This window comes from Heptranchias perlo, chromosome 5 (genome assembly GCF_035084215.1).
Source record: "Heptranchias perlo isolate sHepPer1 chromosome 5, sHepPer1.hap1, whole genome shotgun sequence".
Lineage (NCBI taxonomy): Eukaryota > Metazoa > Chordata > Chondrichthyes > Hexanchiformes > Hexanchidae > Heptranchias > Heptranchias perlo.
The window spans coordinates 68,257,010-68,279,243 of NC_090329.1; the positions used below are offsets into that span (position 1 = coordinate 68,257,010).

A 22,234-nucleotide genomic window follows, 5' to 3' on the forward strand; every position below is an offset into this window, starting at 1 on the left:
TACGTCGGTTTTCCTCCAATCAGTCAGTCTGACGACGAATCGTCCAATCGCTAACACTCGTGTGGTGTCCTTACAAGATTCAGGTCAGTCCGGCGAATACACAGAAATAGCAGGAAGAGGTCAGTGGTCGAATATCACTGAGGGTCAGCTCTGGCTGAGGGTCAGCGTACATACTGAGGGAATAACTTGTAAGCGGTAGGTCAGTGGTTAATATCACTGAGGGCAGTCAGGGTTCGAATTCCTGGTGATTGGGTATAAACAGGAATTTCGACTCCCTGGTGGTTGGGTATGAACGGGAGCTGATTGCTTGTGCTGATCGACTACAGAAGGAAGTGCCTGTCTCAACGCGCAGCCTTAGACCGGTTGTTAAGAGGGGAAATCCCCCACGTGAAGGTCAGGACCCTGAAGTGGGCGTAGGGACCAAGGGCACTTAGGATTGTGAGGCACAAGCATCAGTACCGTCTTCAAATTCTGTAATAAGCAACTGAGTGGCGATAATACGGTTGTGTTGACTAGTTGAATAAGAATAAAAGACTGGGGAATGATCAATGGCCATTGGGAGGAACTAAAAACTTAGATGCCGCCAAAAAGGCTCAGGAATTAATTTGGAAAAATAAGAGGTACCACACCCAAAGAACTAATTGCTTTATGGAGACAGTACTGTAAAAAAAAATATGGATAGAATTAAGTACCTAGACAAATGTTTAAAAGACAGAGACCTGAAAAAGAAAGGTTTTGTTGTTTAAGTGTACTGTCCCTTTAAAAAGCCTGTCTTGATCAGTGTTTTTTTTGTCGGTGTTGTGAGCCACGCCCCCTTCTTACTGTGTCTTACGTGTTTTCTTCCTTTGTGTAATGTATCTGTCTTGTTGTGTGTTTAATTCTGATACTGCTGAATTAAAATTGGAGTTATTGAGGTTAAGTGACCTATTAAATTCTGGTTCTTATAAAGTGTGGGCATGTTAAATTCCAGATATGGGATCTTCAAAAAATTGGCATTTTGAATGTTTATTTTGTGATTGGCTGTGGTTTAAAAAGAGGTTAAAAATTAACGGGATAGATTAAAAAAACTATCTGGTATCACTGTGATAGGAAAAGTCGGAAAGCTGGAACAGCTCGGAGCGTTGATTATAATCACATCCACTAAAAGTATGTGAAAAAATAGTGTGCAAAAATATAGTATAAAGCAATCCACAAATGTGAGAAGTAAAAAATCAGTCAAACCTGTGTGAAGAGAAATTTTGAAGGTGGAAACGTAATCTCAGAGGCAGTAGTATCGAATTAGACACGAGAGAGCCAGTTAATGTTAACCCCTTCCATCCCAAGAAGCCAGACTGTCATGCCAAGAGCAGTTCAAACAGATAGAAATGACCCAGTCGGTTGAGAACTGTCTTGAGGCTTGCCCAGAACACAGGTGAACATGAGGTAATAATTGGTATAGGTTATATTAGTAAAATTGTCCCAATCACTCGGAAATGCCAAAGGCTACAATTGACTGAGATATAAGTTTTCACACTACAGTGAAAAATTGATAAGAAAGGAATGTAAAACAAATCATATGAAAAGGAAGCATAGGTTAGATAATTGGAAGTCCATTACTTGAGCTATGTACTGACACAGGGTACTAAACGCCTATCAGTTTTACCCTGCCACAGTATGATAAGGAAGTTTTGACAAGTTCTGGGGCTATTCAATTTTATTTGAAATTAATAGTAGAATACAAGATCTGACCAAAGAGGGGAGACCTTCCCTGACAAATTATATAACTCGCATTGAGAATGCTAAGAAAACTCAACAATTAGATCAACACCTCCTAACTCAAGTGTTAAAACAAAGAGCGACATGGAATGGAGGTGGACATCGTAAAAAGAGATAGGCAAATATGGAGACGTAAAGATCTGTGATAAGTGATATAGCAACTGCCTTTGCCTCAGTTGTTAACACCATTGATTTGACAACATTAGATCAAAAGGTCAGAGATTTAGGGTCTCGCATTAAAGATATATTAAAAGATAAATGAAAATACAGATAAGGAATTGTCTGAGGATCAAATGCTGACCATATATTTGCAAAGGATAGCTACAGTGCTAGAAACACATGCCAAAACCATTAATAAATTAATAAAAGAGGAATATAACTTATCTTAGCAGGCGGCTGCTAATGATATCTGCTTAATGTGGTTACATCTTGAAAACACAGAGATTAGGACTTGGAGTTAGAAATTCCAGTCTGCAGCCCTGCGTACATCTGTATGTGGGAGAGACAGTGTTTATTTCAGACAGGCTGCGTGCTTCAGAGAGAGAGCGAGAGAGGGACTAGGCAATTTCTCTCTCCTGTTTTGTTTTCTGAATTTGTTTCGGGTAAAGGGATTATTCCTTTGGATAAATAAATAATAAATGAAGATTTGACAAATTAATCACTTGGGCTCTCAAGAAGAGCCACAATGGATTTTCTGTGTTTCTTTTAAAACAGGTGACCCTGGTTTTTTTTTTGGACCACGTGAGTGTTGATGGTGCAGGATTACCAAGAGTAGTTACAAAGTTACGGTGCAACCTTTGCTGGAGAAATTTGGTGCAGGAAACGATCCAGTGGTGTTAAAGATTTAAGACTTTAGCTGCAGACATCAGCGGATACCAAATGTCACAGCGTGGTGATATCAACCTGATTCTCTTCTTTTGAAAACATTTTGATTTGTTTTGTTTTAACCTATTTATTGTCTTCCGAGACAGAGTGCTCGAGGTGGGGAGATATGGGAGTTGCATCCAAAAGTAATTACAAGCACTTCATCTCTACTATAAAACCACAAAGCCTGGACATAATTTGTTTCTGAAATTGGAATTGATAAGAAAAATTTATATAAGTGGCTATTTAAGCCCTCGAGAAAGGAAAAAATTTAATTGTAATTTAAGGGGATAATCAAATTATATTTTAAAATAAAGGAAGTCCAGTCTAAATGGTTCCTATTGAATGCTGTGTATCAAAGAAGAATTCTTTTCGAGAGGGAAGAGAATTTTACATTGACAAGTCCTGTCAGTCCAACAATACTGCTCTTAAGTTGGGATAATTGTGAAATGATAGAAGGGACTCGGGCACAATGTAGTGGGATATTTTGGGAAATGAAAAGCGGTTCAAGAAAAATTACGTAAGATGAATAAATTTTGGGATATTGGACCGGACTGTAAATATCGTATCAGACAGTAACATTCCTCCAGGGCTCATGATAGGTAATATCATGGGTTATGTAAAATTGGATGAGAGGAAGTGATTGAGAATTAAAGTAAGAAACAGAGAAATTACACCAAATGGGAATTTCTCTAAAGTCATTGAATTGGGCATGATAAAAAAATCAATCTGGCTTAAAGATACAATCTAGTGGAAGTCAGGAAAGTGTAGTTGAGAATAGTAAATTGATAGCTTTCTCGTGGAGATATTTGTGTCCTTGCCTATAATGAATAATGAGAAAACTACACAATAGCCTGGCCACTACCCTGACATCGGGACCATGCAGGGGGAGATAAGCACTCTTGACACCCCTGATCTTTTTGATAAGATAACCTGAAAACCTAAGAATGGCTACAGTGGACATAAAAGATACAAATGTATGTTGCCATCATCTGAAACGGAGATCAGGATGAAGAACATGATTACAAAGGCCTATGGCCTGGTGAGCTATTGCAACCACTCTTTAAACAAACCAGTTGCTTTTACAGGACTGAATCCTACAGGACATATGATGTGTGCCATGGAAAATGTTCGGAAATACCATGAGGAAGCAGAGACTGGCCAGCAGAAAGTTAATATCCAAGAACACTAAGCTCATTCCTATGAGATGCTGCTAGTATGCGGAGATACATGAACAAGATACAGTGAAGAATGAGTCTCAGACAGGCTCAGTTACTTGACAACAGCACAACAGGAAAATGGTTAATGTGGTCCAGGCGAGTGAGAAATCCTTTTAAACAAGGCACTGACACATGGTCCATAGAGAAACCAACTAATTAATGAAACAGTCAGGAAACACCGGTATCAATCAAAAGGACTGAAATTAAAGTAAAGAGGGACACAGTAATTTGGATTTCCAAAATTCAGGGTTAGGTTCCCATCAGTTAACAATAAAATTGGGAGAAACAATATTTAGAAGATATCCGCACGATGGATACAAAATTACAAGATTATGAGGGGCCCAGATAAAGTAGACAGGAAGTACCTGTTTCCCCTAGCAGAGGGTTCAAGAACTAGAGGATGTAGATTTAAGCTGATTGGCTGGAACAAAATTAAAGGGATGTGTTACTAGACATGTTGTCACTGTGTGTCCACATAGTGTTGGACACAGCCTAGAAGCACAGTGTGGGTTTAATAATACCGGTACCAATCCGGATATTAACTGTACCATGGAGGCCCTAGAGGCGGATCTAAAACCTACTTAAGTGGCATATGCCGGAGAGGGCGAATATTGTGTTACAACTAATTTGAAAACGTTTAAATATGCCAATCTAACTTGTGATATTTTAAGTCCAGAATTCTACTCCATTTCTGAAGTCCTGGTTCGGATTGGACTCGAGGAACTGGTAGAGATACACCGGCATAACCTCACCACCTTACAAGTTTCTGAGAATGTCAGAAAGGACTTAAAAGCATATCAGGACACATTTGGGTATCTGACACCCCTGTTGCCTAAATACTTGAAAGCATTGCGAATGGAGATACGCCTCTCCCGGAAGGTTTATTATAACCTACAACAGGACAATAACAACATTAAGCATAACATTGACCAAATTAAAGTCACCACCTGGTGAAATGACCTCTGGAATTTGGGACTGAATATACAGATCCATCTTTGGATTAGATTAATTTCATATGTATTAGTCGTAGTGCAGTTTGTTGTAATGTGCTTCTTGATTTTCATTGTATGTAATAAATGTAAGCAGAGGATGAAGGGTTTGGCAAAGATAGTAAAACAGAGCCTGGGTGAGAATGTCCCCATTGTCTCTGTGGTTTCAACTAAGAACACATCTTAATGGTACCGGGAGTAGCACCCGCTGGGGTAAGGTGCATGTAAAAGGGAAGACAATTATAGTTTGATAGGATTATCAGATGCTCTGCCTCTCTTCCACCCGGACTGGTGGCCAACACGAAGGGAACCTGGTTAAGATGAGGTACAGCATCTAACGGGATATTGTAGGGAGAATTTGGATTAAGGGATATAATGGGGAGGGCACCAATTCACAGGTGTAAAATGGTCTGAAAGGTACCATTCAGTCTAGTTAGGCTGGAAACAAAATATAAAGCACCATAGGATATTTGACAATGTTAGCCTTTTCAAACTAACATGAATAGGTTTAGCTGACCAAGGACATTCGCAGCTTACTTGAGAGATGTTTAGAAGGAGTCTGTTCCTGAGAAAAGATAAGAATACAAAGGCGTATTGATGAAATATGTCTGTGTTCTATTGGGACTTCTCTAGTTCAAGGGCTAGTCATATTCATTGTTATAATTTTTATAGTTTATTGCTTACTTAAATGTTGCTGCGCTGCAGAACCAGTGAGCACCGTAATAATTGGTTATCATGAAATGATAAAAGGGGGGGAATGAGAATCCCTACGTGGTCAGTTTTCGGTAAAATATTAAGATGCCTACGTGGCAAAGAAGCAGAATGCAAAATGGTTAGAAAGGGTTAATTAGTTAGTAACTGAGATTGGTACAGGTGGCCTGGCCTCCTGCTGGGCCATATGTTTGCGTAGTCAGCAGGTTTGCATTGTCTTATCAATGTAGAGTCTTTGATGTGATTCAAGGACTGGTCTGAATGTCTCCATGTTTATGGAAGATCAATATAGGTAACGAGCTTAGCCAAAGTTGGAAGAACATTCCAGGTTGGAAGGTGAGGAAGTATCCCCTTTGATGTCTAACAGCAGCATGATCAGCACATGGACGATCTATGATTGGCCGGCAATAATGTAACCTCGCATGGCAACCTATGCCCGGCTTATGATTGGTGTTGACCCTTGTTAAGTATGTTCCAACCCCTATTGATCTGTATAAAAACGTGTGGATTTCTGTATGTTTCTTGTTCTTGCTCTGCCAGCATAGAGGGACTCTATCAGGAGTCCAAATCAATGCTGCAGACTAAGAACCCTGCTATTAAAGTTGTGATGAACTTTAAAATGTATTCGACTCAGTTTTTACTGAACCAGACTGAGGGGAAAGAATCCGGATCGTCACCAGAAGGGCCGAGTGGATGATCCATCTCGGCCTCCTCCCGATATCCCCACCATCACAGAAGCCAGTCCTCAGCCAATTCAATTCACTCCACGTGATATCAAGAAACGGCTGAGTGCACTGGATACAGCAAAGGCTATGGGCCTCAACAGCGTCCCAGCTGTACTGCTGAAGACTTGTGCTCCAGAACGAGCCATGCCTCTAGCCAAGCTGTTCCAGTACAGCTACAACACTGGCATCTACCCGACAATGTGGAAAATTGCCCAGGGTACGGTAGCATAGTGGTTATGTTACTGGACTAGTAATCCAGAGGCCTGGACTAAAATGCAGAGTCATGAGTTCAAATCCCGCCACGGCAGCTGGCGAATTTAAATTCAATTAATTAATTAAATTCAATTAATTAAATAAAAATCTGGAATTAAAATACTAGTATCAGTAATGATGGCCATGAAACTACCGGATTGTTGTAAAAACCCATCTGGTTCACCAATGTCCTTCAGGGAAGGAAACCTGCCATCCTTACCCGGTCTGTCCGAAATGTGACTCCAGACCCACAGCAATGTGGTTGATTCTTAATTGCCCTCTGAAATGACCTAGCAAGCCAATCAGTTGTAAAATCTCGCTACGAAAAGTCACAATAAGAATAAAACCGCACGGACCACCCGGTATCGGAACACTAGGCACCGGACACGACAACGGCAAAACACCAAGCCCAGTCGACCCTGCAAGGTCCTCCTCACTAACATCTGGGGACTTGTGCCAAAATTGGGAGAGCTGTCCCACAGACTAGTCAAGCAACAGCCTGACATAACCATACTCACAGAATCATATCTTTCAGCCAACGTCCCAGACTCTTCCATCACCATCCCTGGGTATGACCTATCCCACCAGCAGGACAGACCCACCAGAGGTGGCGGTACAGTGATATACAGTCAGGAGGGAGTGGCCCTGGGAGTCCTCAACATTGACTCTGGACCCCATGAAATCTTATGGCATCAGGTCAAACATGGGCAAGGAAACCTCCTGCTGATTACCACCTACCGTCCTCCCTCAGCTGATGAATCAGTCCTCCTCCATGTTGAACACCACTTGGAGGAAGCACTGAGGATAGCAAGGGCACAAAATGTACTCTGGGTGGGGGACTTCACTGTCCATCACCAAGAGTGGCTCGGTAGCACCACTACTGACCGAGCTGGCCGAGTCCTGAAGGACATAGCTGCTAGACTAGGCCTGCGGCAGGTGGTGAGCGAACCAACACGAGGGAAAAACTTACTTGACCTCGTCCTCACCAATCTACCTGTCGCAAATGCATCTGTCCATGACAGTATTGGTAGGAGTGACCACCGCACAGTCCTCGTGGAGATGAAGTCCCGTCTTCGCACTGAGGACACCATCCAACGTGTTGTGTGGCACTACCAACGTGCTAAATGGGATAGATTCAGAACAGATCTAGCAGCTCAAAACTGGGCATCCATGAGGTGCTGTGGGTCATCAGCAGCAGCAGAATTGTATTCCAGCACAATCTGTAACCTCATGGCCCGGCATATTCCTCACTCTACCATTACCAACCCTGGTTCAATGAGGAGTGTAGAAGAGCATGCCAGGAGCAGCACCAGGCGTACCTGAAAATGAGGTGCCAACCTGGTGAAGCTACAACTCAGGACTACATGCATGCTAAACAGCGGAAGCAACATGCTATAGACAGAGATAAGCGATTCCACAACCAACGGATCAGATCAAAGCTCTGCAGTCCTGCCACATCCAGTCGTGAATGGTGGTGGACAATTAAACAACTAACGGGAGGAGGAGGCTCTGCAAACATCCCCATCCTCAATGAGGGCGGAGTCCAGCACGTGAGTGCAAAAGACAAGGCTGAAGCGTTTGCAACCGTCTTCAGCCAGAAGAGCCGAGTGGATGATCCATCTCGGCCTCCTCCAGATATCCCCACCATCATGGAAGCCAGTCTTCGGCCAGTTCGATTCACTCCACGTAATATCAAGAAATGGCTGAGTGCACTGGATACAGCAAAGGCTATGGGCCCCGACAACATCCCAGCTGTAGTGCTGAAGACTTGTGCTCCAGAACTAGCTGCGCCTCCAGCCAAACTGTTCCAGTACAGCTACAACACTGGCATCGACCCGACAATGTGGAAAATTGCCCAGGTATGTCCTGTCCACAAAAAGCAGGACAAATCCAATCCGGCCAATTACCGTCCCATCAGTCTACTCTCAATCATCAGCAAAGTGATGGAAGGTGTCATCGACAGTGCTATCAAGTGGCACTTACTCACCAATAACCTGCTCACCGATGCTCAGTTTGGGTTCCGCCAGGACCACTCGGCTCCAGACCTCATTACAGCATTGGTCCAAACATGGACAAAAGAGCTGAATTCCAGAGGTGAGGTGAGAGTGACTGCCCTTGACATCAAGACAGCATTTGACCGAGTGTGGCACCAAGGAGCACTCGTAAAATTGAACTCAATGGGAATCAGGGGGAAAACTCTCCAGTGGCTGGAGTCATACCTAGCACAATGGAAGATGGTAGTGGTTGTTGGAGGCCAATCATCTCAGCCCCAGGACATTGCTGCAGGAGTTCCCCAGGGCAGTGTCCTAGGCACAACCATCTTCAGCTGCTTCATCAATGACCTTCCCTCCATCATAAGGTCAGAAATGGGGATATTCGCTGATGACTGCACAGTGTTCAGTTCCATTCGCAACTCCTCAAATAATGAAGCAGTCCGAGCCCGCATGCAGCAAGACCTGGACAACATCCAGGCTTGGGCTCATAAGTGGCAAGTAACATTCGTGCCAGACAAGTGCCAGGCAATGACCATCTCCAACAAGAGAGAGTCTAACCACCTCGCCCTGACATTCAACGGCATTACCATCACCGAATCCCCCACCATCAACATCCTGGGGGTCACCATTGACCAGAAACTTAACTGGACCAGTCATATAAATACTGTGGCTACGAGAGCAGGTCAGAGGCTGGGTATTCTGCGGCGAGTGACTCACCTCCTGACTCCCCAAAGCCTTTCCACCATCTACAAGGCACAAGTCAGGAGTGTGATGGAATACTCTCCACTTGCTTGGATGAGTGCAGCTCCAACAACACTCAAGAAGCTCAACACCATCCAAGATAAAGCAGCCCGCTTGATTGGCACCCCATCCACCACACTAAACATTCACTCCCTTCACCACCGGCGCACTGTGGCTGCAGTGTGTACCATCCACAGGATGCACTGCAGCAACTCGCCAAGGCTTCTTCGACAGCACCTCCCAAACCCACGACCTCTACCACCTAGAAGGACAAGAGCAGCAGGCACATGGGAACAACACCACCTGCACGTTCCCCTCCAAGTCACACACCATTCCGACTTGGAAATATATCGCCGTTCCTTCATTGTCGCTGGGTCAAAATCCTGGAACTCCCTTCCTAACAGCACTGTGGGAGAACCGTCACCACACGGACTGCAGCGGTTAAAGAAGGCGGCTCACCACCACCTTCTCTAGGGCAATTAGGGATGGGCAATAAATGCTGGCCTCGCCAGCGACACCCACATCCTGTGAACGAATATAAAAAAAAAGGTATGTCCTGCCCACAAATAGCAGGACAAATCCAATCCGGCCAATTACCACCACACCAGTCTACTCTCAATCATCAGCAAAGTGATGGAAGGTGTCGTCGACAGTGCTATCAAGCGGCACTTACTCACCAATAACCTGCTCACCGATACTCAGTTTGGGTTCCGCCAGGACCACTCGGCTCCAGACCTCATTACAGCCTTGGTCCAAACATGGACAAAAGAGCTGAATTCCAGAGGTAAGGTGAGAGTGACTGCCCTTGACATCAAGACAGCATTTAACCGAGTGTGGCACCAAGGAGCCCTAGTAAAATTGAACTCAATGGGAATCAGGGGGGAAAACTCTCCAGTGGCTGGAGTCATACGTAGCACAAAGGAAGATGGTAGTGGTTGTTGGAGACCAATCATCTCAGCCCCAGGACATTGCTGCAGGAGTTCCTCAGGGCAGTGTCCTTGGCCCAACCATCTTCAGCTGCTTCATCAATGACCTTCCCTCCATCATAAGGTCAGAAATGGGGATGTTCGCTGATGATTGCACAGTGTTCAGTTCCATTCGCAACCCCTCAGATAATGAAGCAGTCCGAACCCACATGCAGCGAGACCTGGACAACATCCAGGCTTGGGCTCATAAGTGGCAAGTAACATTCGCACCAGACAAGTGCGAGGCCATGACCACCTCCAACAAGAGAGAGTCTAACCACCTCCCCATGACATTCAACGGCATTACCATCATCGAATTCCCCACCATCAACATTCTGGGGGTCACCATTGACCAGAAACTTAACTAGACCAGCCACATAAATACTGTGGCTGGAAGAGCAGGTCAGAAGCTGGGTATTCTGCAGCAAGAGACTCACCTCCTGACTCCCCAAAGCCTTTCCACCATCTGCAAGGCACAAGTCAGGAATGTGTTGGAATACTCTCCACTTGCTTGGATGAGTGCAGCTCCAACAACACTCAAGAAGCTCAACACCAACCAAGATAAAGCAGCCCGCTTGATTGGCTCCCCATTCACCACCCTATACAGTCACTTCCTTCACCACCGGCGCACCGTGGCTGCAGTGTGTACCATCCACAGGATGCACTGCAGCAACTCGCCAAGGCTTCTTCATCAGCACCTTCCAAACCCGTGACCTCTACCACCTAGAAGGACAAGGGCAGCAGGCACATGGGAACAACACCACCTGCACGTTCCCCTCCAAGTCACACACCATCCCCACTTGGAAATATATTGCCGTTCCTTCATCGTCGCTGGGTCAAAATCCTGGAACTCCCTACCTAACAGCACTGTGGGAGAACCTTCACCACATGGACTGCAGTGGTTCAAGAAGGCGGCTCACCACCACCTTCTCAAGGGCAATTAGGGATGGGCAATAAATGCTGGCCTCGCCAGCGACACCCACATCCCAAGAATTAATTAAAAAAAGAAAAGATTAGAAGCATGCATCAGGACAATGAGCGCTCTGCAAATGGACAAGCTTGACCATATTTCTTAGGCTTCCTCATGTACTGCATGTTAGTGACTGAAATGGCAAAGCATTGAGGTGAGGAATGGAAAGTACACATCCAGCTGAATTAAGGAATCAATTCAGAAATTATTTTAATGTGAAATATAAATGCCGTCCTTAGGAATAAGAGAACATTAGCTTCGGATTTAAAAGCATATTACTCTTGGGATTTAATGCTATCAGATTTGATGCTAATTGAGTTCTGCCGAGTTTAATGTTATATGTAACTAATTTTAGAGATCAGTTAATTGCCTGCTGAAGCACTTCTGGTACTACCTGCAGAGTCAATATAATCAGGAGGATGTAATTTAGATATGAACTTTTCAAGCTCATGTTTAATCAAAGACTCTCGTCAAGCAGAATCACAGGGTCTATATTATAAGAGTGCCATCTGTTTTCCATCTGTACCACAGTTTGTTAATATTGATCAGGCATATTTAAGTTCAATTTCTGTGCATAGCTTGAAACACAGCTCGAGAGTGAAATTCCACTTTCCCACAGGCATTAAAAGTTGTCCAAAAATGTGGGTTGCTTTACAATAGCATTTTAATACTATTTTAAGGTTGTCTCTTGACAATTAGGAGAAAGCATCCATTACGTGATACAGAAAACAGTACAGAATGTGATTTAACAGAGTAATGTTTTATTCAAACTAAAATAATAAGGACTTTGAATGAGATTGAGTTTGCAATGCCTTAGGGGAAAATGCCTGACATATCATAGGGGTAAGCTTCACTTTGGGCACAGGCGGTCAACCGGCAGTTGTGGATCAGCCGCCCGTTATGAAGTCAATAGAAAACCGGGCAGGGGGTATAACAGGTGGCTGATCAGCAACCGACAGTTTTCCGCCCGCCGCCCAGTAAAAATTACCCCCATGCGCTCTTCATGTTGAAGACTGTACTGTTCAACTTCACCCAGCCAAAGAGGATATCATATGGATAACCTTATGCACAGTCATTTCAAACTCCACTGTTACAGATACCAGCACAGTAGATATTAATATATTTTTAAAATTCGTTCATGGGATGTGGGCGTCGCTGGCGAGGCCGGCATTTATTGCCCATCCTTAATTGCCCTTGAGAAGGTGGTGGTGAGCCGCCTTCTTGAATCGCTGCAGTCCGTGTGGTGAAGGTTCTCCCACAGTGCTGTTAGGAAGGGAGTTCCAGGATTTTGACCCAGCGACGATGAAGGAACGGCGATGTATTTCCAAGTCGGGATGGTGTGTGACTTGGAGGGGAACGTGCAGGTGGTGTTGTTCCCATGTGCCTGCTGCTCTTGTCCTTCTAGGCGGTAGAGGTCGCGGGTTTGGGAGGTGCTGTCGAAGAAGCCTTGGCGAGTTGCTGCAGTGCATCCTGTGGATGGTACACACTGCAGCCACTGTGCGCCGGTGGTGAAGGGAGTGAATGTTTAGTGTGGTGGATGGGGTGCCAATCAAGCGGGCTGCTTTATCTTGGTTGGTGTTGAGCTTCTTGAGTGTTGTTGGAGCTGCACTCATCCAAGCAAGTGGAGAGTATTCCATCACACTCCTGACTTGTGCCTTGTAGATGGTGGAAAGGCTTTGGGGAGTCAGGAGGTGAGTCACTCGCCGCAGAATACCCAGCCTCTGACCTGCTCTCATAGCCACAGTATTTATATGGCTGGTCCAGTTAAGTTTCTGGTCAATGGTGACCCCCAGGATGTTGATGGTGGGGGATTCGGCGATGGTAATGCCGTTGAATGTCAAGGGGAGGTGGTTAGACTCTCTCTTTTTGGAGATGGTCATGGCCTCGCACTTATCTGGTGCGAATGTTACTTGCCACTTATGAGCCCAAGCCTGGATGTTGTCCAGGTCTTGCTGCATGTGGGCTCGGACTGCTTCATTATTTGAGGGATTGCAAATGGAACTGAACACTGTGCAATCATCAGCGAACATCCCCATTTCTGACCTTATAATGGAGGGAAGGTCATTGATGAAGCAGCTGAAGATGGTTGGGCCTAGGACACTGCCCTGAGGAACTCCTGCAGCAATGTCCTGGGGCTGAGATGATTGGCCTCCAACAACCACTACCATCTTCCTTTGTGTGAGGTATGACTCCAGCCACTGGACAGTTTTCCCCCTGATTCCCATTGACTTCAATTTTACTAGGGCTCCTTGGTGCCACACTCGGTCAAATGCTGTCTTGATGTCAAGGGCAGTCACTCTCACCTCACCTCTGGAATTCAGCTCTTTTGTCCATGTTTGGACCAAGGCTGTAATGAGGTCTGGAGCCGAGTGGTCCTGGCGGAACCCAAACTGAGTATCGGTGAGCAGGTTATTGGTGAGTAAGTGCTGCTTGATAGCACTGTCGAAGACATCTTCCATCACTTTGCTGATGATTGAGAGTAGACTGGTGGGGTGGTAACTGGCCGGATTGGATTTGTCCTGCTTTTTGTGGACAGGACATACCTGGGCAATTTTCCACATTGTCGGGTAGATGCCAGTGTTGTAGCTGTACTGGAACAGTTTGGCTAGAGGCATGGCTAGTTCTGGAGCACAAGTCTTCAGCACTACAGCTGGGATGTTGTCGGGGCCCATAGGCTTTGCTGTATTCAGTGCACTCAGCCATTTCTTGATATCACTTGGGGTGAATCGAATTGGCTGAAGACTGGCTTCTGTGATGGTGGGGATATCGGGAGGAGGCCGAGATGGATCATCCACTCGGCACTTCTGGCTGAAGATGGTTGCAAACGCTTCAGCCTTGTCTTCTGCACTCACGTGCTGGACTCTGCCATCATTGAGGATGGGCATGTTTGCAGAGCCTCCTCCTCCCGTTAGTTGTTTAATTGTCCACCACCATTCACGACTGTCTGAATGACTGTAAAGGAAACCAGTTATTGACAGTCGTTGATGATATTTTTTCCCCAACTAATTAAATATGTTTTCAAAACATGATCTTTTGTTACAGTGCCATCTAGGGGCTATGATGTACATACATGGTTAGCACAGTAACAGGGTAGTCTGAAGTCTAGGGCCCCTATATTTACGGGGAGGGTGGGAGGTAATGCGTCTAAAACCTGGAAAGCCCGGGGACACAGAGATCCTGCCGATATCAACAGCAGGGCCTCGAACATTTACATCTTCAGTTTCCCAGCCGGCAGCCGGCCAAATTGACAGTGTCCGGTTGCAGGGTGGGGAAACCAGCAGCAAGAGGCTGCAGCTGGGGACCCTTGGGGATGGTCTCTCGCAATTGGGAGAGATCGGAGTTTGGTGGCGGGGTCAAAGCCTGGCAGGAGGCTCGGGGTCGAAGCTTGATTGTTGGGGGGGGGGTGGGGGGGCGGGGGGGGGGGAGGAGGTTGCCGATCACGGCAGCGAGGAGAGACCATGATCGGCAGAAGGGAGGCCAAAGGCTTCCCTGAGGGGCCAGGGGGAGCACTCCTGCTTCACCTGGCCTACAAGGAGTGCTCTAAAAAGCCCTTACCTTCTGGAGCCGGCAGCTCCCACCTTCCTTTAGCTGTTGGATTTCCCAAACCCTGGGAAATCCAGCCGGCAGCTGTTGAACTTGAATCAGGATCCCAACTACACGGTGGGAGCCTGATTTAAATATAATAATAAAGTGTCCTGCCTCTCCAAGATGGGACACAAGCACGCCTCACAACCCGCTGGCAGGCGCGTATGGAGCGTGTTGGCGACGCGTTCCCCGATTTTAAACTTTTAACTCCCCCTTCCCGAGCCTCTCCTGCCCATTGTGGTGGTGGTGGTGGGGGGAGTTAATAGCGAGGGATCCATTCATTGGAAAAAATAAAAAAAACATTGTTCAATTATTATTTTCTCTCTGGTGTTCATTCTGGTGTTGTTCTTCTCCTTAAATATACCCAGTATTATTACCTTGTTGTTCTTGCCAATTGCTCTCAACTGTCTACAGATCTCCAGCTCTATCTCATTTCCACTGTTTGGTGGCTTGTAATGTTCACCGAGAATTTTGCAATTTCTCTTCCTATTTCTTACGTCTATCCATATGGATTCTGTCTTTACACAACCTCCTAGCTCATCTTTACTAGCACGGCGATAGAATTCTTCATTAACAATACCATCCCACCCCTCTTTTTGCCTTCCTATCCCTCCCTAGATTGTCTGATCATTTGTCTCATTGCTGTTTGTGGGGCTTTGTGTTCCTGTGCCCCCAACCCTCAGTGAGTCCAGGCATACCATGTCACCAAATGATGGAAGTGGGCCCAACTGGTTCCAGGCCAGCATCGTGGCCTGGATCCCTGAATAAATATGTAGACAAAGCAGCTCCCTTACAAAGGGAGCCTTTGGGGCACATGTAGGTTCTTTCCAAGAGTGTGGGGGATGGGCGGAAATGATACCCAGCTACTGCTCTCCCCGTCACCACTAAGCAACATAATTAATCATTTACAGCGTTCTATTAGTATTCTAATACTTATTTGCACAATTATTAGAAAACAAGAGTACATACTTTTAAGACTTTTGTTAAAAATTATGTTAAGGATTCAATGTAGCTTGTAGTTTTTCCTGCACATTTCAGGTGAGTGAGCTTTCTACCTATTTAGCCTGTTGTCCTTTAACAGTTTAACAGCAGAGCACGATTGAGTAATTGTTGCTAATTTTTTTGACAATGAAGCTGAAAAGCTCGTGATTAGTTGTATATCAATGCAATTCATGGTTCTTTTTCCTTCAAAAAACAAATTCCCTGGGTTCTTTCATTTTGCTTCAATGGTTTCAGAAACAGGCACAGACTTGTACAAATCAGCAAACTACGTGCCTTGCCAACCATAAACAAATATGCTTCGGTAAACAATACTCAGTGTCTGCTGCAATTAATTTAATCAAGTATTTCCAAAGTGTATAGAGAAATAAAATGCTGTTTTAAACTTAGTTATCTTTTTAACGCATATTAATTCCTCGGAGGTGTACGAGATAGCGAATCGGGCATTCTGTTTCACATTAAGTAATTCTTTTCAACCAGTAAGAATATATTTTTCTCTAAGTGAATATGAATAGCAATTTTGCAATATTTTAGAGACTAAACAGTACTAAAACCAATTGTTTTTGTCCCTCTGGACAAAAGCTGAAGTACATTTGACATCACAGGGCAAGATAAAAGCTATTAACATACATTTAGAAATGCTATTATTGTCAATAAGCATAAATGAAATAAAAAATATTAACAATATTACCAGGGTTTTAAACACTAAAGACAAAGGACAACATTTCTTGAATAATTAGAAATACTAGGTTGTGCAGCAAACTAATATTTTCAATGTTGGGCCAGCACAAAGCCTAGAAGCTACATCTGCAAAAGCCGTTGACAAAGGATGAGAGATTGCAGCTGGGGGAGACTGAGATCACATCAGGGTAAAACAAAATAGAAATTGGGGAGCTCAAAAACAGACGAGGAAAACATTGGGAATAATTTTCTCTTTGAGCGTGGGTGGAAAACTGGCAGTTGCGGATTGGCCGTCTGATTTTAAACCAGCCCAAATCGGCATTAACAAGTTGGTAATGGTCTCAAAATAGGGCAGTAGACTTATCGCCCCCTTAACACCGCTGTCAATGTTAATAGGGTTGTCCCTTGGAGAGCTGGAGCACCTGCTTCTTTACTATGCAAATTGGAGTCCTTATGATGTAGTTAGGACTCCGATTTCAATTTTAAGGGACACATAGGTGGAGCGTGCTTCACGTGCAATCCGTCCATGTACCTTTGCGTCAAGCGGTCTAACCAGCGGTACTTAAAGGGATCGATGCTGGCTGCTCCAAAAGCGGCACAGAAAAGTTTCTGGGTTATATTTTTGTAGAGCCAGGAGGACCACACAAATACTATGGGTTGTTGCCAGCCTGGGTTTGCACCTCTCCGTTTCACCTCCTCCTCCTCACAGGACCTACCTGCGAGCCAGCGTGGCCTCTGAGCTGCCTGATACTGTGCCAGCCCATAGCTGTTTGAGGCATGCATCTCACTGGCAACACAGAAATGAGCCCTGGGCTTTGAAATGGCTCGGTACTCCTGCCAGCAGGATTGGGCAGTTGGTGAGCTCCGCTGGTCGGCCGCCCAAAAGTTAAAATCTACCCCATCCCGTCTTTTTAATCTGAGGAAGATCAAAAAAAAATTTTTTTTCGCACTGATCAATATACCATAACTTGTGGTGTAGTTTTGATTTAAGAGATATGTAAAAGAAATATGGAATAGTGATCACTTGAATTAAATGCGCTTAAAAAAAAATCACCCATATAAGATTACACAATCTTTAAAATGTGAACATGACAGGTAGTGGGGCCTGAAACTCAAGACTTTCAGCAGAAATCGGCATTACCATTTAGCCTATCTTCCTAGGCAGTAATTTTTGATAACAATAGTCAGTAACTGAATTTCTGAAGATCAACATTCAGCTCGAACGAAGGAAATAATAGCCCTATAAAGATATCTGATGTTCCATACTTCTTTTATAAACCACTACAATGCACCTTTAATGGGTTAACACTGAACAGAAAAAGGAAAGCTGATGCAGTCTGACCGGATTTGGGTTAGATTCAATACATACAGACCAAATATGTATTTCAAAACAACAGGCTATCATGGTATCCTATCTGTTCATTATCAAAGGTCACATTTCTTCACTTTTTGTGTCGAATATATTTTTCCAAATCATAATAATGTCCTAGGCTTTTAACCTAGCACGTCATTTAGACAATCCATCTTTCGCTAGAGTAATCGAGGTGCTAAATGAACCTACTCAGCTGTAATTTAGAGAGATTTTTCTTTCTGGGAAAGGAAATCACACTGGTAATGATAGCAGGTGTGGATACAATGTCTACTTGATTACCATGAGCACTGATCACACCCTTTGTTCTGGATCTTTTGCAATACAGATATAACTAATGTAAAGAATGGGAAAGTATCCATTACAGACTTTTCCCAACTAACTGTCAAACTATCCAAGGCTAGGGGTCCAGAACACGAGATGTCTGAGCTATGTATTCCTCTCAGATGTAAATTGACTAGTAATCCATCCCTTGGTAAACGTCATGATCCTGCGTTAATACACAAAAAACGGTGTGGAATTTTCCAGTACGCCATATGGATGCCACCCAAATATCCAACAGGTCCACCAGGCCTCTGTCCGATGAACCCATTTTTCACTAGGAAGCTATAATACATCATCTCCCATTCAAATGCATGGATTAGACTAATCTGATACAGGATTGCAAAAAATCCAATCTGTTCTTAGCTTTTCCCTTTGCAAAATGGTAGTAATAAGGATAAAATAAATATAAGGGTAGATTTTCCTCTGCCTTGCACTTAGGGAAAATTGGCATTTCCCAGATGGAGGGCAGAAAAATATAGACTGGAGACTAAGAGTTCTGCTCCCACTTCATCCTGCTATAATTTCCTGAGGCTTCCCCATGGGCCTAAACCTGTAGTAGGTACAGGCCCAGTTTAGCCATTTTAATGAGGTGTAAGGAAATATTCTTGGCCTCCTTTCTGAACCTCCGCTGGATCCACTCACTGAGCTGGGCGTAGAGGTTCCAGGGGCAGGACAAAGATTCTCAGCCACTTAAGAGATTTTATTTGTACACTCCCCCCCGCCACCGCCCCCCCCCCCTCCCAGGAAGATTTGGGGCATTGTGGTTCCTGGTCTCAGAAATCCGGAGTGCAGCTGCAGGCCTCTCAGGTCTGCAGCTGCACAGAAATTTACTGTCTGTTTTTCAGGCACAAAGCTGAACCAAGAGGCAAGCCTGCAAACCGTGGAGTTACCCTGGATCATTTGTATGGCCTGCAGGAAGAAAATTGTGTACAGTTGTGTTCTTTCAGGTACAGTGGACCTCAGGTGAGCTACATCTCTCAGGTGTGGGTGCCCAGAATGGAACATATACTCTATAAGCACTCATTACTTCACTACCTGATAAACCAATTTTAATATATTGTTCTATGCTGGACATAATTAAAATTATGTTCCTAATAGGGGGGGGGGGGATTTCTAGTTGTGTAAAATTATGGCAACTGGAGTTTGCAAGAAATAAATTCAGTCATAGTTGGCCAGATCCTCTCTTTGCCCTGTACATCAGTGGCACTGCAAATTTCAGGCTTTTTGTTTTTCATTCATATGTATACATGAACAAAAAACACACACAACCATGTGAAAACTGATCATGATACTGGAACACTTATGACCGATAAACTATCTACAATGCCATAAATTATATGTATAGTATAAATGCCATCTTTTAATGGATAACACTGAAAAATAAACAAAATTATAGCAAGCAATTCTCCTTGTAACCTTGCATCAAAAAATTACCCTTATAACTTGACAAATGACTACACCCCAATTACCACTGATGCCTCACTGGGTTGCAAAAAATATAAATTACCATTTAGGTTGGCCAATATCGCTCTGCACTCTTGAATTCCACTTCAGATAGCATCTACTACATGACCAAATTAAACTTTGGCACATCATACTATTAAAAACTACATAAAATATCCATATCATTGATGAAAACTACACTTTTTCTAGATGATGTCACCAAAGTACATAGATGACAGATTATAGTCATATATTAATTTTAAAAAAGCAGATTCTGAATTTAAAAACACAATTGATTTCTTTTTTTTTAAAAAGTACTTTGTTCTTTTACCTGTGGTGGCCCGAATGTTTCACTCCTTTTATGTGACCAATCCCTTTACATCCTGGAGTAGGACATCCTCCTTGTGCTGAAGCTTCCACCAGGTCTAATGGGCCTATTTGCATCAAAAAGCCAACTGTTAAATCTGCAATGCATCAATCAACATTTTTATCAATGCAATTCATGCAAGTATCACACTGTTTAGACTCTGACTAAGGTAACAATGAGAAGTGTATCTCTCTCTCACACACACACACACACACACACACACAAGCTTCCATTAGGGATTGCTAAACCAAGAGCAGGAACTCTAGCTGATTTTCCCCTCTGTAAACCAGAAGCACTGGCCAATTAGAAACACAGGAGCAGGAATAGGCCATTCAGCCCCTTGAGCCTGTTCCGCCATTCACTGAAATCATGGCTGATCTGTATCCTAACTCCATTTACCTTGGCTCCCCACAGTCTATGAGGCTGGAGATCAAACCTTGGACCTTCCTGGATCAGCTACTCACATGATTAATTTGTTGGGCCATTTGGGAAGCCGGATGATGATATAGTCAAGATTGTGGCACTCCCATTTAAGAGTGTGGCACCATACACTAGCCATTTGGGCTCAAGGTCTTTCATCCATTCCCACTGTACACACTTTGGATTCTGAAAGTAGTTCTTTTGAAAGGAGGCAGCAAGAGAAAAACTGAGTTGATCCACCATGCAAAAAAAGTAAGCTCCACATTTGAGTCAGGTCAAATAGAAAATCGAGGGACAGAAAGAACAAAACTTTGCAGGTTGAACTACATTTAAAGAATGACTAAGGTTGATGTCCTAATGTTCTTTCACAATCATTCAAACTCCATGTACAAATGAATGCCAAAGACTTGGAAAAAAACAAAGACATTGGAAGTTCTATTACTTCACACTGAGACCAGCTTGTGCTGGAGAACTTGTTAGGTTAAGCTGCTAAATTAAGTAAACGATGCTTCATGAAAGCATACAAATTATTCCATGCCGCTGTCTTGTAGACAGTGTCAAGAGAAATTCTTTGTATACTGACTTAAGAAGAAGTCATAACTTTCATAGAATATGATTTAATTTTTCCCAATGATTCATACCAGCTAAAGAATGATTTAAAGGAGTGTTTTGTTAACTGTGATGTTATCAACCACAGCCGGTGTCTTGACCATGTCATTCCTGACTGAGCATCAGCCAATGTTCTTGATCCAGATGTTTCAGTCACCCAGTAACATTTTGCTCCTTGCCTGTCAGTACTCTGAAATATTTTGGTGACACATTCATATGGCTTATGCAGATTATGATAGAAATGCATGAATTCCAGATGACCCTGAGGTCTCCTTCCAGCTCAAACCATGCAGCCTAACACTGCTAAGCTTCCCACTGTTTGCCTAGTCAGTACCACTTTATCTGTTAGGACATTGCCAGCACTGTTACCTGGAGCTGAGTAGGAAGAACCCCATCCAGCCTTCAGTGACCGCTATACCCCTACAAAGTCCATTAGTAAGCCATGCTGGCTGGTCAGTCATCAGCAGTGCCCTGGAGTACTGCCGTCCTGCCTGGTTCAGGTGTCTCATTACCAGTCTTCCACAAAGGGTTGACTTGGTTTCAAACTGCCATCACTAAGCGTGTCATCCTGGAGCACACTTTGACTCCAAAGAGACTCCAGTTATCTTCTTTCCAAGGATGATAGTCATTTGTTCATCACTGCCTGAAAGGGTTGTGGAGGCAGGAACCCTCACAACATTCAAGAAGCATTTGGATGAGCACTTGAAATGCCATAGCATACAAGGCTACGGACCAAATGCTGGAATATGGGATTAGAGTAGACAGGGCTGATGGCCGGCGCGGACACGATGGGCCGAAGGGCCTCTATCCGTGCTGTATAACTCTATGACTCTATGACTCTAGGTGCAGTTTTGAAACCTTGCTTGGCAGGCAACAGGTACCAAAAGCACAATTCATCATTAAATGTGCCATTGTATTGCCACCTCTTCCTGACCATAACATGGATACACGTCCTATGCCATCAAATGATGGTTCCACCAGTTGCAGGTGGGGAATCTCTGCTATACATCAGCTATACAAGGAACGTCTGCCTTCAGCGAGGCCGAGGCACAGCTTGCGACATGATGCTCCACGCTGCTCCAGTCCAGTGCCATATCAATTATTTAATCCAGATCCTCAAGTGAAGACATGGCAAGGAGGCAAACTTGTCTTGAGGCAGATTCCTCCTCCAAGATATTCAATGACAGGTCAGTATAGGCCAGAGCTCTCCTTCCCATCAACCATCTTATCCTTTTGCAACAAATCTACCTC

General features: G+C 44.1%; 1 protein-coding gene across 2 annotated transcripts in view; it reads right to left on the minus strand.

Annotated features, from left to right (window-relative positions):
- The window catches only part of l3mbtl3 (L3MBTL histone methyl-lysine binding protein 3), a 181,940-nt gene that overhangs the window by 55,425 nt on the left and 104,281 nt on the right, over nt 1-22,234 (minus strand). For both annotated transcript variants that reach the window (XM_067984557.1, XM_067984556.1), the window contains exon 16: nt 19,919-20,021. In XM_067984557.1, the coding sequence (XP_067840658.1) occupies nt 19,919-20,021 (103 nt within the window). The remainder of the gene's footprint in view (nt 1-19,918; nt 20,022-22,234) is intronic.